The sequence below is a fragment of the Drosophila melanogaster genome, chromosome 3R (assembly GCF_000001215.4).
Source record: "Drosophila melanogaster chromosome 3R".
In the NCBI taxonomy this organism is placed as follows: Eukaryota; Metazoa; Arthropoda; class Insecta; order Diptera; family Drosophilidae; genus Drosophila; species Drosophila melanogaster.
Genome location: NT_033777.3, coordinates 24,840,494 through 24,856,289, shown reverse-complemented (window position 1 = coordinate 24,856,289; position 15,796 = coordinate 24,840,494). Strand labels below are relative to the sequence as shown.

Genomic DNA, 15,796 nt, shown 5'->3' with positions numbered 1-15,796 from the left:
CGTTCCCAACCCCAAAGATGCGAAATTGCATTTGCTATTTGCGTAGCCAATTCAACTGGTGTCGGACAGATGTAATCCACGCCTAAATTGAACCACAAAATGAAGCGCCTGACTGAGCGAGTGCACCACGAGGAGCAGGAGTCCGAGGAGGTTGTCTGGGTTAAGCGGGATGACGCACGCTCCGCCGGCAAACTGCCCATCGTGTTCTCAAGGAACTATGCGGTTCGCTTCGGTGGCCTTGAACGCCTACATCCCTTCGATGCGGCCAAGGGCAAGCACATTCACAAGGTTCGTATGCATTTCCCGATCTCCTGAACTTTTATATACCAATCAATGGACCACAGCTCCTGTGCGCCCAACTGCAGCTCGACGACGGCAGCTTCTACGAACCCACGGAGCTGACCAAGGACCAGCTGCGTCGTATTCACACAAGGGAATACCTAAAGTCACTGCGCTGGAGCATGAATGTGGCCTGCATCGCTGAAGTGCCGCTGATGGCCTTCGTCCCGAATCGATACATTCAGCGTTCCTATTTGCGACCCATGCGCTTTCAAGCAGCCGGTTCCATTTTGGCCGGTAAGCTGGCATTGGATTATGGTTGGGCCATCAACCTGGGCGGTGGGTTCCATCACTGTTGCTCGTACAGAGGCGGTGGTTTCTGTCCATATGCTGACATCTCGCTGCTCATCGTCAGGCTGTTCGAGCAGGAACCATTCCGGGTGCGCCGCATAATGATTGTGGACCTGGATGCCCATCAGGGCAATGGGCACGAGCGGGACTTCAATAACGTGGCAGCCGTCTACATTTTCGACATGTACAATGCCTTTGTCTATCCGCGGGATCATGTGGCCAAGGAGAGCATTCGGTGTGCGGTGGAGCTGCGCAACTACACGGAGGATGGATTCTACCTGCGGCAACTAAAACGCTGCCTGATGCAGTCCCTGGCCGAGTTCCGTCCAGATATGGTCGTCTATAATGCGGGAACCGATGTGCTCGAGGGCGATCCATTGGGCAACCTGGCTATTTCCGCGGAGGGCGTTATTGAGCGGGATCGGTTGGTATTTAGTACATTTCGGGCATTAGGAATTCCGGTGGTGATGCTGCTGAGTGGTGGCTACTTGAAGGCATCCGCAGGGGTAATTACAGATTCGATTGTTAATCTTCGGCTTCAAGGATTGCTAAACTAAAGAAATTAAAAATATTTAAGACGATAATATCGTCAAAACTTCGGATTTTGCCAATTCTTACCATTCCCAAAAGTATTTCCACGATTTTAAGAGTATTGAAAATATCTTTTACACTAGTACAAATGGACTTCTTTGGTAAAGAGTTGAGATTAAACTACATCAATCGTTGGAATCTGAGAGCTGTGAATAATTGCCTTGAAAATAACCTAACTAGATAACAGGACATTGCTTTACACCTTATCAAAATTTATTAAACATATATAATTTAAAGTCGTTATAATAATTATTTGTCTTCTATGAAGTAATGATTTCAGATCATTAAGTTCAGTATCGCAATAGATGCAGAAGGTATAAATATTTCCAGTGATTTATAAGTTATAGCAGTTTCTTGTCAATATTTGTACAGACATCTCTTCCTTGGCATTATCAGAGGTTCAATTGGGTTGGTTAATCCTATGTACAATGCAAAAAGGGCCGGACAAGTGGAAAGAATTTTGTCGCAATTGGTTAAATGTCTATATATGATACAACGTAGTTGATAGAAGCTAATTTACTACTTTAAAATACAAAAATACATATAAATAAACGTTTGCTTAATGTTTTAAATAAGACGAGTTAGAATATCATTTTAGTGTCTTTGTTAAGTCTGTTTTTTGTTTTAGATCATATTCAGCAACCAATCATCTTCGGCACGTGATCAGATATTCTTTGAAGATTTAACAGGCTGTCGGCCGCGGCGATCTAAAAGGGCACAATCAGAAATTCTTAATCGATTGGTTTACAAGTAACGTTTAGTTTACGCATGCAGAAATCTATGGAATGAGCTGCTGAACGCGATGATTTCGTCGCTGTGGCAGTTGTGACATCAACCAAATAATCTAGAAACAATAAATTTCAAATAAATATTACAATACATAGAAACCAAACAAAATCTGAGCACTAAAGATGACATGAGTTTCCCAGTAATTGATGAGCAAACTGACGATGTACAAGTGGATGCATCTGAAGGGACTTACGCGGCATTGCTTGCCGGCAAATCCTCAAAGAGGACTTCCGATCGTGAGCTGATTATATACACCAAACAGAAGGATATTATCAGCACCACTATGCCAACGCTTAGAGTTGTGACCTGGTGCACATTGGACGGGCGCAGGAAGATGCGTGCACTGAACTGTGACCAGGTGGATTCAGTCCAAGTGGAATACATGCCGGAACTCCAATCGTAGCCTAATGAAAGTTTAATTGTAAAAATGTTTGCACAAGACAATAAAGGCATTTCAGGGCTAACCATCAATAAGAAAAGCTGGACTCAGGGCGTGACTGTAGTTCTGCGTGGTGAGGCGACACTCTCCGATATTGTTGAATCCGGCGAAATAGTGCAGCGGCAAGTCGGTGCAGTTATCTCTGTGAATGTCTGGCTGCAGTTGTGACAGGAGATAGCCCAGCAATCTATACGTATAGCCCGACGACTCTTGAGAGCCACCCAAGACGCTTATGTAGCTTGGGAAAAGAAAGGCTAGCAATAAATAAATCCAAGTATAGGCATGTTTATAGCTAACTTACCGCATCGGAGGCAAATTGGTGAGCTGACTGCCCGGATAAGATGCGGCCTTAAAGAGTGGGCAGTCCGCCGATTGCAGGAAACAGTAAAGGAACTCATCTGCCATCAGAGGGTTGGCCACCTTGGTGCCAGTGTACTCCTTTCCAGTTATTGTCTGATATAGGGCCATGGCCACAATAGAGGAAACGTTGCGCACTTTCATTTGCAGTGAATCTGGGTTCAAGCTTTTAAAGTCATTAACTTCCGTCAGCTGGGTGAAATCCTTGCTTGTGTTCGCATAGGTGAAGTCCACGTTATCCGCGTCATCGTATATGGAATGATAATACTTGTTCGTTGGACGAGCGTTTAGAATCAATGCATTGAAGTTTGGATCACGTCGCAGAAATGATTGCGCCGACGTAGGTGGTAAGTGAGCGCTCATCTCGGACTGAATGTTCAGGTTAAAGCCATAGCGTGGCGACTTCGCATAGTTATTTAGCCGCTCTAGAATTTGCTGAGCCAAAGTCGTTCCATTTAACGCATGCAGCTTAATATTCGATATGTCATCCAGTGTCCCGATGTCCAGCATGAAGTCAATATTGTCAAAGGCAATCGGAGGCGTGCCTGTGGATTCAGTAGGAAATTGAAGTTTCTCCATGTCGTATACAAATCTTTGAGAACCAATGTAGTCATAGGATTCGCCATTAAAAGTCACAAAGAGGACATTATGAAGGTCTTTGCTTTGCGGCGGAAGTAGTTGTTTTAATAGATACGCCACATGAGTGAAAACAGCAAATCCCATGAGGGAGTCCATGGCTCCAAGACCTGTGAATTGTAGAAATAAATCATGTAGTCGAAGTAGTAGTAATTCCACTACTTGAACTCACCGACGCCATCGAACATGGTGGTGGTGTCCAGGCGACAGGTTACTAATATGAACTTTTCATTCGTATGGACTGTCTCCAAGTTGTTTTCGATTGCTGGCTTTCGGGGGTACAAGGTGGCGTAAACATTCCGTCCCTCGAGCGGATCGCAGTACTTGCTTCCTCCAAGATTATTGATGAAGTTGGTGCGGCGCATACAGACCTCGGTGTTGACAGCGGCGGACATAAAGGACTTGACCTCGACGGCGCACAAGCTACGCAGCGCGTGCGTCTCGTAGTTATGGTTGTTAAAGTCCTGAAAGCACTTCTCTAGCTTGGTGACCTGATCCAAATCGGCTATGTAATAGATAGGAAAGGGAAAGTCCTCGTGCAGAAGTCCAGTGCCCCAGGGATTCCAGTTTTTGGCTGGATTGCTGGCGTCGCAGGTCTCACTGGTGCTGTTCAGGCCGCTGTACTGATTGGGGCAGTTGAGTTCGTGCGAGAACTGCTTCATCTGGTTCGTGCGGTTGATCAGCAGCACCACAGAAATGTTCTTTGGTCCGGCTTCCTTTAGGCGCATCAGGTTGTTACGTGTGAACAGGTGAGGTGGTATCATGGGGGCGTAAGGTGGAGATGGTGGGCTGCTAAGAAGAAATTCCAGGTCGGCCTCGACGTTTATTAGATGTAGTACGCCCACGGAACCGGAGTAGGTTGCTGAAAAGAAAGAATTATAGAGGATTTCAAGGTATATTCTCAATGGACTCACAGGAACAGCCTGTCTGATGGGTGCCATTCAGCCGTCGGAAACAGCTAGCTCCTCCAATGGGCTCGTACATCTTATCGCGGGTTCTTTCTCCTTGAGCTGTGGACAAAGAAAGTTCGGGTTAGATGACTCAGGTTATTTGGCCTATATTAAAAAGTGGGCGTGCGGGTTTTCGACGCCGGTCGCTACTGGAAGCTCCACTTTGTTTTCGTCCTGATTATTACCAATAGTTGCTCCATACGACAGTATTAACAGCCATATGGAAGCCGCATTCAGACGCATTTCCATCGAAGATTCCCACGAAATCGCGTCCAGAAATTGCAGTGTTGCGTGTGACCGTTTCGGTACAAAATACCATTGGCATTGAAAATGCGGGTATATACTATTTCAAACTCAAAAAATACCTTGCATAAAATATACCACAAAATATTGGCTCACTATTTAAAATTTTTTTTTTTAATAATAATTTATGAAATGTAGTGTAAGTTTTATTATCAATTATTATTATTATCAGTATTAACATTAAAAATATAAAATCAAAAGCAGTTTATCCGTTTTTCAGCATACTTATTATTTACCTAAACATGGTTATTGCTACAAAACATGTAAAAACTTAGCATCTATGGATCTAAAAGAGCGTGTCCTCGGCGCGAATATATTCGCCGATATCCGACTGATGAAAGCATACGGTGGTCATGGGATCGGCGGTCTTGCAGTCCGTTGTGGAACGCGCCAGTACGCCGAAGCCCAGAGGCAGGTCGTTCATGGAGTAGACCACCACGCCCTGGTACTGGCCGGCGTTCTCCGTGATGCGACCCAGTCCTGTTTTGGGTATGTGGTTGCCGTAGAGAAACTGCTGCTCGAAGGAGGGCTTCACCCACACCTTGTACTGGGCGTAGGGCGCCAAGTAGTAGAGGGCCGTGATATGGAACTTCAGTTTGTTGGTCTTGGAGAACTTGCCGAAGCAGGTGCCCACGCACACCAGCTGCTTGTAGCCGAAGCACTCGCTCAGCTTCAAAATCCGCTCCGAGACGTAGTAGACCCGATCCTTGTGCTCCCGAAAGCAATATGTTCCATCTGGCCGGTCAATCAAATGCTTCACATTTGTGCCAATGCTGTAAGAGCACTTGTTAGCTGCATTGCGATGATCTGTTTTGGGTACTCACTATTTGGACAGGTGCTCGAACAAGATCTTGGCACGTTCGTCGCTCAGGCGTTTCATTTTAAGTTAAATTAAGCGGAAAAAAGAGGAAAACAAACTGCTCAACTTTACACGTGAGAAATGTTTCAGTGTTGAGTAGGGACGGCTAACAGCACTGAATATATCGGTCTATCTATAGCTTTTATCGATAGCTTAAGAGTGCTGTATAGCGCCATTATCAAGTGTTGTATATTGCCCAAGTATTTAAATTCAAAATCAAATATATCTGATAAACAAAACTGAATAATAGTTTTAATTGATTTGAGTTAACCAATCTCACTGACTTTTACTCTTTCATGAAATAAACAAGATAAATTATTTTTGTTTGTTATTATTACGTAATTAAGAAATACACTTATTTGTTCACCTTACAATTTCTAATAGTTGTGTGCTCTGGATAATACTACACAATTAGTTTACAATCTATTTACAACGCCATAAATAATTAAAGCAAACACTTAGGCTAAATTATTTGTATCACGTGTTGAGGAGAATAAGCCAGTTAGGCCGTCTCGAGCCGCTTCTGCACATAGTTGCGCTCCTTGAGCAGCTCATCCAACTGCTGCTCCTGGTAGTAGACCACGAACTGGGCCGCCGACACGTGCTCGAAAATGGAGCAGATACTCGGTTTGAGGTTGTAGAAGAAGAGCAGTTGTCCTCGCTGATTGAAATCACTGATCAGCGAGTCTATAACCGTGGCCGTTGTGAAGTCAGCCCCGTAGACATGCGACGCATCTATGACCACTGGGACATTTTGCCTAATGGACTGCTTGTTGACCAGATTCCTCACATAATCCACAGACGGGAAGATCAGGCATCGATCTGGCGTGATCATTGAGTACTCCACACCCGACTGTGTGGTCAGTAGCTCGGTGCTCAGCTTGGGACGCGCAGCATGGTAGAGGATAAAGATGACATTGAGTCCCACTCCAATGAGGATGCCCCACTCCAGCGGCAAGACAAGGCAGGCCACAAAGGTTCCAACTCCAGGCACCAGATCACTTTCTAATGGGTTATTAAAGTGAGATGAACAAATGACCACTATCTCCATATTTTGTATGACTTACTCTTCGATCTCCACATGGGCTTGACCACCTTTACTTCAATCATGAAGACCACGGCGGATATAATGATGGCTGCCAGGGTAGGGCGTGGAATGAAGTAGAAGTAGGGCGTGAGGAAGAGCAGGGCAATCATGACCAGGCCACCGGAGTAAATATTGCTCAGGGGAGTACGGACACCACTGGCATTATTGACTGCTCCACGACTAAGGGCTCCAGTGCCCGGAAAGGCTTGGACAAAAGAGTTGAAGATGTTGGCCGTTCCAATGGCAATCAATTCCTGCGAGGCATCCACTGGCTTGCCATTGGCTGAAAGGATCAACTATTATTATAGGGAACCATATAGGGAAAGATAGAGCTTAAGACTCACCAAACGCTTTGCAGATGGCTATGTTTTCCATGAGCGAGATCAAGGGAATCACCACCAAGCCGGAACCCATGCTGTGAACCATTTCCACGAATCCCTCGGCCACTCCATTGCTGGTTTCATTGGCAGTCAACGATGTGGGTGGCAACTGGATGCTGGGGAGCCCGGGTGGTATCTCTCCCACCACTCGAAACGGAGCTCCGTGCTCCTCGGTGTGGAGCATATAGCCCATGATGCAGCAAACGACCACCAGAATGGCATTTCGAGCAGTACCCACGATCCAAAGGATCTTGTTCACAGCCCGCTGGAAGGATGAGCATTCCTTCTCGTCGACTGGTCCAATTCGACAGGAAGACAGACTGCGCATCAACAGCAGGATGACAATGCAGGTTAGCCCTAGTACCGTGTCTCCTGCCCTTGTGTGCTCGATGTTGTGGAAGACTTGCGTCCAGATCTCCACGAAGGTGTTGCCCTTGGCCGTGATGCCCAGCACACTTTGGATCTGCGAGGTGAGGATGATCAGCGAGACGGCGGAGGTGAAGCCCGAGGAAACTGGTCCGGAGACGAAGTCAATCAGGAAGCCCAGTCCGAAGAGGCCCATCAGCAGCTCCACAATTCCACTGAGCAGGCAGAGCAACACCGATTTCTGCCAAGATCCTTGAGCAGCCTGATAAGTAAGCAGGGCCACAATCGCAGATGGCCCCATGGGTACATCCTTGCAGCTGCCCAGGAATATGTACACAAAGCAGCCCACAAAGGAGGCATACAAGCCATACTGCCCAAAGGAACATGTCGATTACAATTTATACTTGTAAGTAATATTTATATATGTATGTGCTACTTACGGCTACGGGCAGTCCTGCTATTCCCGCATAGGCCAGTGCCTGTGGTATGACGGTGAGACCAACTGTGATGCCCGCCACCAGGTCGCCCACAGCATCCTGGCTGTTGTACTTGGGGAGCCATCCGAGGATCGGGAGTCTCTTGTGCAGGGTCTTGCGATTGAAGGTGCGCCGCTGGCAATCCTGCAGCCAACTGCGTGTGCAGTCCAGTGTGCTCACTGTTGGCTTCACCTTCTTGCCGTCTTCAGTGACTGCAAAAGATATGTCGGAAATCAAGAGAGATTCGATGAAATGGCTAAAACAGCACTGATTCATTAGCACGTACTGCAGAACCCCACGCTCGATCGAGTTTTTGCTGGTTCCCACCCTTCCATTTAGTTTCAGTTTGCTTTCTGCTATTTTAATTGCTTTTGGTTTTCATTCTGATCTACGTGAATTTCATTGTCAAGGCCAAAGCAAAAGTTTTGTAGCTGAGAAAACGTGGAAAACAATTGCATTTACGAGTATCTCCGAGCGGGGAGCACGAGGCGTATACTTGATGCAACGTTTTTCTTGCCAGAAACATTCGCTGAATTCCATTACTTTAATTGCAACTAACAGGGAAATAACTAACTATGAAATCAATCTGTAACTTGTGGCATAAGTTGCTTCCAAACTAAAGAGCTTAGGTAATAGTACTTAAATGGGCAGCTCTCGTGACTCCGAAAGCTCATTAACTTGTTCCTACAAAATAATTAATTTAATTTGATTTTGTAGTTCATAATTCACCAGCTAATAGCCAAAATTGCTAAAGCTATTTGAGTCACAATTTTAATGTTTGGTAATTCGTAAAAAAAAAAAAATTACAATAAATCAATTGCAATTGCTAGACTATTAAATGTGTACAGTTTGTATTTGGCTTTTGTTAGTCCCGTCAAGCTATTTTATTACTTATTAAAAGATCATTCTACACGAACTCATCTAAAATTTATTACAAATACAATGTGATTGATTTTACGGCAGCAAATTACTATATTTAATTTAACTCCTCTATTTGGTTTCATAATCACTCCCAATAGTTGGCTAAATGTCTTAATACTTTAGACTCACGTATAAACTCCTTGGATCCCTGGGATCCCACGCTGTTGCTGCTCCCATTGGGTTCGGTGAGATTGGTGCTGATGCTGATCGTGGAGCACTTGAATCCGTCGTTGAAGTAGACGTGATCCGAGGCCGGATTGGATTTCATCTTTGGAGCGGGGGTGGCAACAGCAGCTCTGATCAAAACAAACAAACAAACACTGCCCACAAAACACAAGTTGGCTTGAGTTATAATTGCCGGCGGATGGCACCAGGTGACACTAAATCTAAGTGCCAAGTCGGGTATTTGGATAGTATCTGAAAGATGCCCGTTGTTCGAACGATCGGTTCTGGTCGCTTGGCTCTTCACACGGCAGCGTTTCGAACGAAACTGTTTTGTACTTGATGCGAACCTTGTCTTTTATAAAATTCAAAACTTTGTTGTTCTCGTCATCTTCGTCGCTCCGTTTGTTGTTAACTATTTTCGAGTCGCGTTGAGTCGGGTCGTTGGTGGGTTTCGGGTCTGGAATCTGGCTTGTTATTATTATTATTATTATTGTTTTGGGAAACCGGGACGATCGACGATATGCGGGTTGCCCTGTGAAGCTGATAATCCGACGAGGGGGAAAATGTAGGAAAACTACGATAAAGCGAAGTTCCCATCGCGTGTTTCGTTTTTTGTCTTATGAGCACTTACTGCCCAAAAACAAAAACAAAAAAAAAAAACCATTGAGCAGCAAAACGAAAATCGAAGAAAAAAAGTTAAAAAATTAGTACAGAAAAGAGAAGAAAGGAAGTTGTAAATTCTTTTCGTATTAGTCCGTAATTATTTGGCTGGCTCGGCATTTTAGGGAGCATTCGCTCAACACGTGAGCCCGTTGTTCGTTGTGTATTTATGTATCGGGTATCTGTGATATTTTGGAACAAATGAGTGGAAAGTTACCCTGATTTTTGGACCCGAACCGAGTGTATTAATACCCGGGACTTTTTTTAGGGAGAAAATTTCCATTCATTGCAGCAGCAGGTAGATGCTTCTGTTTTTTTTTTTTTTTTTGTCATTATAATCTTTTGTTGTCTTTCGGAGGTTTCTAGTCGCCGGGGGTTACCACTGGCAGTCAGGTGCTAAGATCTCAGAAAAACCAGATTTGGCCACAAACACGACTGACTGCAGACGAAGAGACACTGCCCAAATGTTGCATTTTGATCTTGCATTCGGATGCCTGCACCCCATGCTGCTACCAAATGGAGTAGTTTTGCCTGTTTTTGGGTTTTATCCTCCGCGTTATCGAGCATCTCTTAAATGCCATTAACATTAACATATTTTTAGGTACGCTTAATGAGATATTGCCTTATCAATGAGTTCGCGACAAGGCTAATTGATCTGCCTTCGGCGCGCTGACTTGTATTAATATCATCATCTCCGTACCAGACATCATTATAAAATGCTATATTTGTTTGGATTAAAGGAAGTAACAAAATCGGAGCCCCAGCTCATTCCACAAATAGTAGTGCAAGTATTCTGAATATTTCCAAATGAACTTGACACTTTATAAACGTATAGACCCTTTGCTAACCAAACAAAAGGTGAGACCAAAAAATGTCATGGGTAAATAAATATTTAAATGCACAGCTTGGGGTCGTATTGTGTTTCTATGGAAATCAATGGTGTCTTAACGCTTTGAACAAATTATTTTGAAATGCATTGATTGTAACCTTAGTTGCCGATCGCAAACTTTCTATATTTATGCTGATTGAAGTTATGTTGAAGTTCAAGATGAACATCGAAATTCAAGCGAATATCGCAAAAAACTTCCTAGACAGCTGATGCTGTGACAAATGGAATTATTTAAATTAATTGAAACGTGCTGTTAGTGTTAAAAGCCCATAAATATCACTGTCTTTATAGCCCGGCCAAGATCAAAATTGGCAAAGCAAGCGACGGTGCTATATTTCATACCAACTATTTAAAAAGCTTATATGACATCTTATATCTAATAATATGTTATAATGAAATATAAAAATACTTAAGGTTTGCGGTTACCAAGAGATAACTATAAAATGAAAGGGTGATTTACCTAAAAACGAAGTACTCAAACTTTCTATGAGGTATTCCCGTAGTCGATCTTTAAGAGCTCTAACTGCCTTCCACGTTTTGAAACCACTCAATGTTTGGGTATTTTTCGTTCTGCCTTCTCCGTTGTGCATTTCGTTTCCTAATCGCAGTCAAATGACTTGAATACTACGCGTATCAGTCAGCTGGCAAAATAGCATAATTTTTAATGAGTGTACACGTCAAGATGCCGGTAACTGGTTTTATACGGGGACCTCAACGATGATGGCAGACGGTGATCTTGGGGGGATTCTCCAGCTGCCGAAGTCGTCTGCTAATTTTGGATGATGTCAAACAAGCTGGCGCTTCTCACACCGAAAGTATTTTACATCCGAGGGCGTTTCCCTTTGTCTTATTTGTTTTGGTTTGGGCTTGAGTTTTGGTTTATTTTTAACTATTTAAGCGCACAATTAGAAAGTGAGCGAAATGTGGGTGTGAAGACTGAGGCTGACGCATTGCAAAATTTGTGCTAAATGCCATCAAATTGAAGCTTCCTCAAAGTGTATTTAATTCAAGTTTGCATATTCGCACTTAAGTATTACACACATTTTGCCCCATTGACACGAGCTCGAACTTTGCACGACAGCAGGTGTGTGACCCTTGGGTTTCGAAAATGTGGCAAAATATTTTATGGAATTTTGAAGCCGCATTAGATTTCGGATTTTATACATTTATTTTTGTCACTCCATAATTGAGTTAATAAGCCCAACCGAACAGGAAGTACAAATGTTCGATTAATTGTTCAATTACATTTGTTGAATTCGTTTTTGCTGTTCCCTTTTTTCACTGGCTTGTTTTTTTTTTCGCTCAACTGAAATTACAGGGCCAATTGCGAAATACATTTCGCATGACAGCCAAATTCCCACAAAAGGGCGTAACGAACAGCGGGGGGCGTGGTCGATCGCAGCACAATCACATTGAATCGAATCCGAGCCACAAACTGTCGCCCATTTCAATGAAATGCGTTTGGTTTGTTTACCATTTCGATTCGGGCTGTTTTTGTCTATATATGTGGCTTAAATATATCCGAAAGCTGTATTTAACACGATATAGTGCGGATAAGGGGGCTTTACACACTTGGATTTCGCAGGCTGGCAGATAGTTGCACGGAAATCACGTATACAACACGTTGTCCCGCATGCAGACCCAATGGCTTTGGCTTAGATAACTTACGATCTCGCTGGGGAATTACTAAAAGGATTTACGACTTGTAGTTACAAAAGAAAACTATAAGGGCTTATTAAGCTGACTAATTTATTAGATGGCTATAAATATTATTTTAAAATAGAGAACGTGAGAGGACAGATTACTTAATGCTTAACACACAAAATTAAAGTTCGAAGACAAACAGAGTGATTTAAAGTACACCAATTTGTAGTTAGATGTTAATTCTTTTTGAGACCTTTCTTTGTTTAAAATCTAAAAATAGGTTGTACTTGTTATTCAATATTTTCTTTGTAGCTTCTTTTCTTTTTTCGTGGAAGACTTAATTGTTAAAGTCAATCGCAAAGGCACGCGAATTGAATCTGTCCGAATATATGCTGTTTATATACCCAGAATTCAATTTGCAGTTTGTTGACTTTAGACTCTGTTTTTATGAAGATGCCCTGCGCGACTCTATAAAATTTAAGCAAACAAATTCAGCAGAAGTAATTGAAACAACGTGCCAAAATCACAATGCAATTTCCTTGTTAGTTGATTATTATTTGATTATAAGAATGATTAATCGCAGGGCAAGCCAAATTTAATTTATGTTCCCACAAAACGAGTTTCATAATCTATATTAGACGACGATCAAAGTTAGACTAACCATTCGTTTTCAGGTTTAATGGATTTTTAGGGGGAGAACAGCTACCGGCTTTTGTTTGTTTTGAATATTTATGACTCGATTGTTCATATTTGATGGAGCGCAGTATTTGATAAGTTGGCAATTTTTATGCAAAACGCGTTTCCCCCACCGATTACGCAGCAAAGAAAACCAGAAGCGAACTCTTATCTATCCATCCAAATATTGTTTATTTAAGCATCACTTAATCTACTATAGCATATTTGCTTAAGATATGCAAGTCGAGCTCATGTGATGGGTAATTAAAACCGAAATAAACTAGTTTGAGCAGCAATTCGTGGAATTTAAGTGTGAAGATACCTTAATATAATTTCTGAATGTATTTATACTGGATCATTGCATTCAATTATATGAGATTTTTGGAGTCAACATCGTGAATAGGCCACTTTTTTGTAATGCCGAAATAGTTAATTGACATTAAAATGTATTTAGACTTTTCAAGTTAACCAAAGTTCCGCTTGAGCACGTTTTCGCATTTAAGTCACGTAATCTATAAATTAATTTTAACTGCCATTCTCGCGTGTTCTTTTTGCAATTACCACGTTGCAGCCTCTGGAATGCACCATTTAGGTAGCAGAACTATTACTTTTGATTTAATAACTCAGGCACTTCGAGATGCGTAGATGACGAAAATATTTTCAGTGATTCATTTAATTGACACTTCATTGAGGATATCATAAAATTAGCAACTCTTTTCGGGATCCCATAATGGCAATTAGCATGTGTCGTTGGTTTTGAGAGACTCATAAACAAATTAGTAATCGTTTAGTGATAAATGTTAATCGACCGTTTAGACTGCGTCAATGGATTTGGTTTGAAAGAGGTGCTAATGCCAAAATCCGATGCGAAACTTTCGCAATGGGAAATCTCACTCTTTTCAGTACCAAATACTATATATATACCTTGATCTATATGTCAGGGCCACCCATAACTTAGTGTCACTTTCTGATGTCAGAGGGGAAATATTTCGATGGGCTTACCTATTTCGACGGTTTGCAGGGGGGGCGTAAATAGCCCAATTACGCCTGAAATTCCACTGGCTGGCGTTTTTTTCCACTATTCTCTATTGAATTTGGCTGAAACGATGTGTGGCCACCGGAAATGTGATTTCGTTGGCTTTGACTTTGGCGCGCGTCGCACACCTCAAAAACTCAGTTGTGTCCCTCCTTCAGTTCTTCATTGTCAGTGGGTTCTAAATAGTTATAAGTTTGCATATATGAATATGCCACTACTTTCGGAGTCTTTTTTTTATGGCATATGCCGAATTCACATGCAAATCACTGCCGAAATGCACCCATAAAGTCCGAGCATAAATGGTGCGTTTATAATTTGTTTGCACAGACGCGAACTTCGAATTCGTTTCGAGGCTTGAAGTTTCCACGACGAAAATTGCGATCTTGCGGATGGCACAGCCGAATCGGTTAGGGAAACACGGCTAACTAACTGCCCGTTCAGATCTCTGGATCGCCGAAAAGCCCTCGAAGTTGTCACCTCTCGGAGACCAATCGTGTAATTGTGCTTGGGAGCGTGGCGCTGTTTGTTTTTGTGATCCGAGAGTGGAGCTTTGTGTGCCCGCGCCGAGCTTTTCACTTCCACTACAGCCCCCATTTCTCTGCGCTCTTTCACCAAATCCCCGATTGCCCGATTCTCCGATTCTCCGCGAGAAATTTGAAAGTAATCAGCGAATGGGGGCCAGCGAAAGGCGTTGGCATTACAAAATATCCAGCTTGTTAACATATTGAAAACTGTGCTGCTGCATTAAATCTACACCGAACTATTTATAATCAATGCCGTGCATTTAATCGATTTGGGTTGGATAACCGATCGTTTGGACGGAGACGCAAGTGTAGTTAGAAATGGGAATTTCTATTGGGGGGGGAAGCTAATTGTCCTTGGAATTTAAAATACGAGTAGATTTCATATCCGTAGTAAGTCAGTATCACAGCTTATCTGGCCTGAAATCGATTTCATAAATATTGCAACTATGTAAATATTTCCTTATTCATAATCATAAGGGGTATGTTTATTGTCTAATACATGCCTTGCCTTAGGAGTGCGTACGTTCCAGTTCACTGGATCCAATTTTCGTCTGGCTTATCTGCATATAACTAGCAATTAAAGAAATTAAGGTAAAAGCAATCATTACCAAATATTAATTTCAGATTTTTTTCCTGATTTCAATGAGTCCGATATAATGAAAATGTAGCTTCAGTCTCACTTGATATCCGAATGAATTGAAATGTGCTTAGAAAAATACTTTTGCTTCGTGCTTCTATTGCATTTCATCATGATAAACCAGGTCAGAGGTTATAAACAAATTAATAGGCAATATACAATAGCTTTCACTAAAACACAGATTTATTCTCATATCGAGTTCACGAACTTCAAGTGCACATCCATGGCTAAGGACGTGGCCGATATCGAATACTGTTTTCTAAAATCAGTTAATCGAACTTATCAATACCTCTCCACCCGGATTAAGGTATTAAAATTACTGAACAGCCTAAAGGTTAGTTAAGCAAGTTTAGTTGTTTAGCAATCTATTGAGTAAAATTATTATATTTCAGGTGAATTTTGGATTGCACCAGCAGATCAATGGGTATAAGCCCTTCCTATACAACATCACTATTGACGGTTGCCAATTCATGAAGAACACAAAGTCCAATGTAGTCGCCAAATACTTTTACGATTTTATAAGGAATATCAGCAACTTGAATCATTCCTGTCCGTACAACGTAAGAAAGATCGTGTTCCCTATTCCAACTAATCATTCCCACGTTTTTTAGCACGACATTATAATGGAGAAACTTACCTCTGAGACTATTAATTCCCGACTACCAAAAACTCTGCCCTTTCCCACAGGAAACTACATGTTTCAGACCTATTGGATTGCCAATGAAAAGTACCGTGTGGTAACCAAGATATATTTCTGTCATTATTGATGGAAAAGTACTATT

General features: G+C 42.4%; 5 protein-coding genes across 10 annotated transcripts; 2 read left to right on the top strand and 3 right to left on the bottom strand.

Moving 5' to 3' along the window:
• The first annotated feature begins 46 nt into the window (after positions 1-46).
• On the top strand, positions 47-1,794 carry HDAC11 (Histone deacetylase 11). 2 transcript variants are annotated; one of them, NM_001260367.1, is made up of 2 exons: positions 47-288; positions 345-1,794. In NM_001260367.1, exons 1-2 carry the CDS (start codon positions 100-102, stop codon positions 1,185-1,187), a joined length of 1,032 nt encoding a protein of 343 aa, NP_001247296.1. In that variant the 5' UTR covers positions 47-99; the 3' UTR covers positions 1,188-1,794. The 2 variants fall into 2 exon arrangements, with proteins under 2 accessions (NP_001247296.1, NP_733048.1); NM_170173.3 differs by having other exon boundaries at positions 345-1,231.
• On the bottom strand, positions 1,421-4,689 carry Nct (Nicastrin). 4 transcript variants are annotated; one of them, NM_143040.5, is made up of 8 exons: positions 4,578-4,689; positions 4,357-4,452; positions 3,615-4,304; positions 2,751-3,552; positions 2,476-2,687; positions 2,204-2,414; positions 1,988-2,065; positions 1,721-1,928 (listed from the first exon to the last, which is right to left on the bottom strand). In NM_143040.5, the coding sequence occupies exons 1-7, from the start codon at positions 4,639-4,641 to the stop codon at positions 2,053-2,055; spliced, it is 2,088 nt and encodes a 695-aa protein (NP_651297.2). In that variant the 5' UTR covers positions 4,642-4,689; the 3' UTR covers positions 1,721-1,928; positions 1,988-2,052. The 4 variants fall into 4 exon arrangements, with proteins under 4 accessions (NP_001163713.1, NP_001262932.1, NP_651297.2 ...); NM_001170242.2 differs by having other exon boundaries at positions 1,421-2,065; NM_001276003.1 differs by lacking the exon at positions 1,988-2,065 and having other exon boundaries at positions 1,421-1,928.
• Positions 4,690-4,904: 215 nt separating this feature from the next.
• On the bottom strand, positions 4,905-5,663 carry CG7006 (uncharacterized protein). The gene is made up of 2 exons (NM_143039.3): positions 5,520-5,663; positions 4,905-5,468 (listed from the first exon to the last, which is right to left on the bottom strand). Exons 1-2 carry the CDS (start codon positions 5,573-5,575, stop codon positions 4,982-4,984), a joined length of 543 nt encoding a protein of 180 aa, NP_651296.1. The 5' UTR covers positions 5,576-5,663; the 3' UTR covers positions 4,905-4,981.
• Positions 5,664-5,877: 214 nt separating this feature from the next.
• On the bottom strand, positions 5,878-14,355 carry Esp (Epidermal stripes and patches). Of its 2 annotated transcripts, NM_001202353.2 has the most exons (6): positions 13,820-14,355; positions 8,914-9,104; positions 7,828-8,075; positions 6,986-7,757; positions 6,622-6,924; positions 5,878-6,559 (listed from the first exon to the last, which is right to left on the bottom strand). In NM_001202353.2, exons 2-6 carry the CDS (start codon positions 9,050-9,052, stop codon positions 6,057-6,059), a joined length of 1,965 nt encoding a protein of 654 aa, NP_001189282.1. In that variant the 5' UTR covers positions 9,053-9,104; positions 13,820-14,355; the 3' UTR covers positions 5,878-6,056. The 2 variants fall into 2 exon arrangements, with proteins under 2 accessions (NP_001189282.1, NP_524490.2); NM_079766.4 differs by lacking the exon at positions 13,820-14,355 and having other exon boundaries at positions 8,914-9,279.
• A 771-nt stretch (positions 14,356-15,126) lies between these two features.
• CG33658 (uncharacterized protein) lies at positions 15,127-15,781 on the top strand (the record flags this gene model as incomplete). The annotated part of the gene is made up of 3 exons (NM_001032038.1): positions 15,127-15,348; positions 15,407-15,574; positions 15,626-15,781. 3 exons carry the CDS (start codon positions 15,127-15,129, stop codon positions 15,779-15,781), a joined length of 546 nt encoding a protein of 181 aa, NP_001027209.1.
• Between the last annotated feature and the right edge of the window lie 15 nt (positions 15,782-15,796).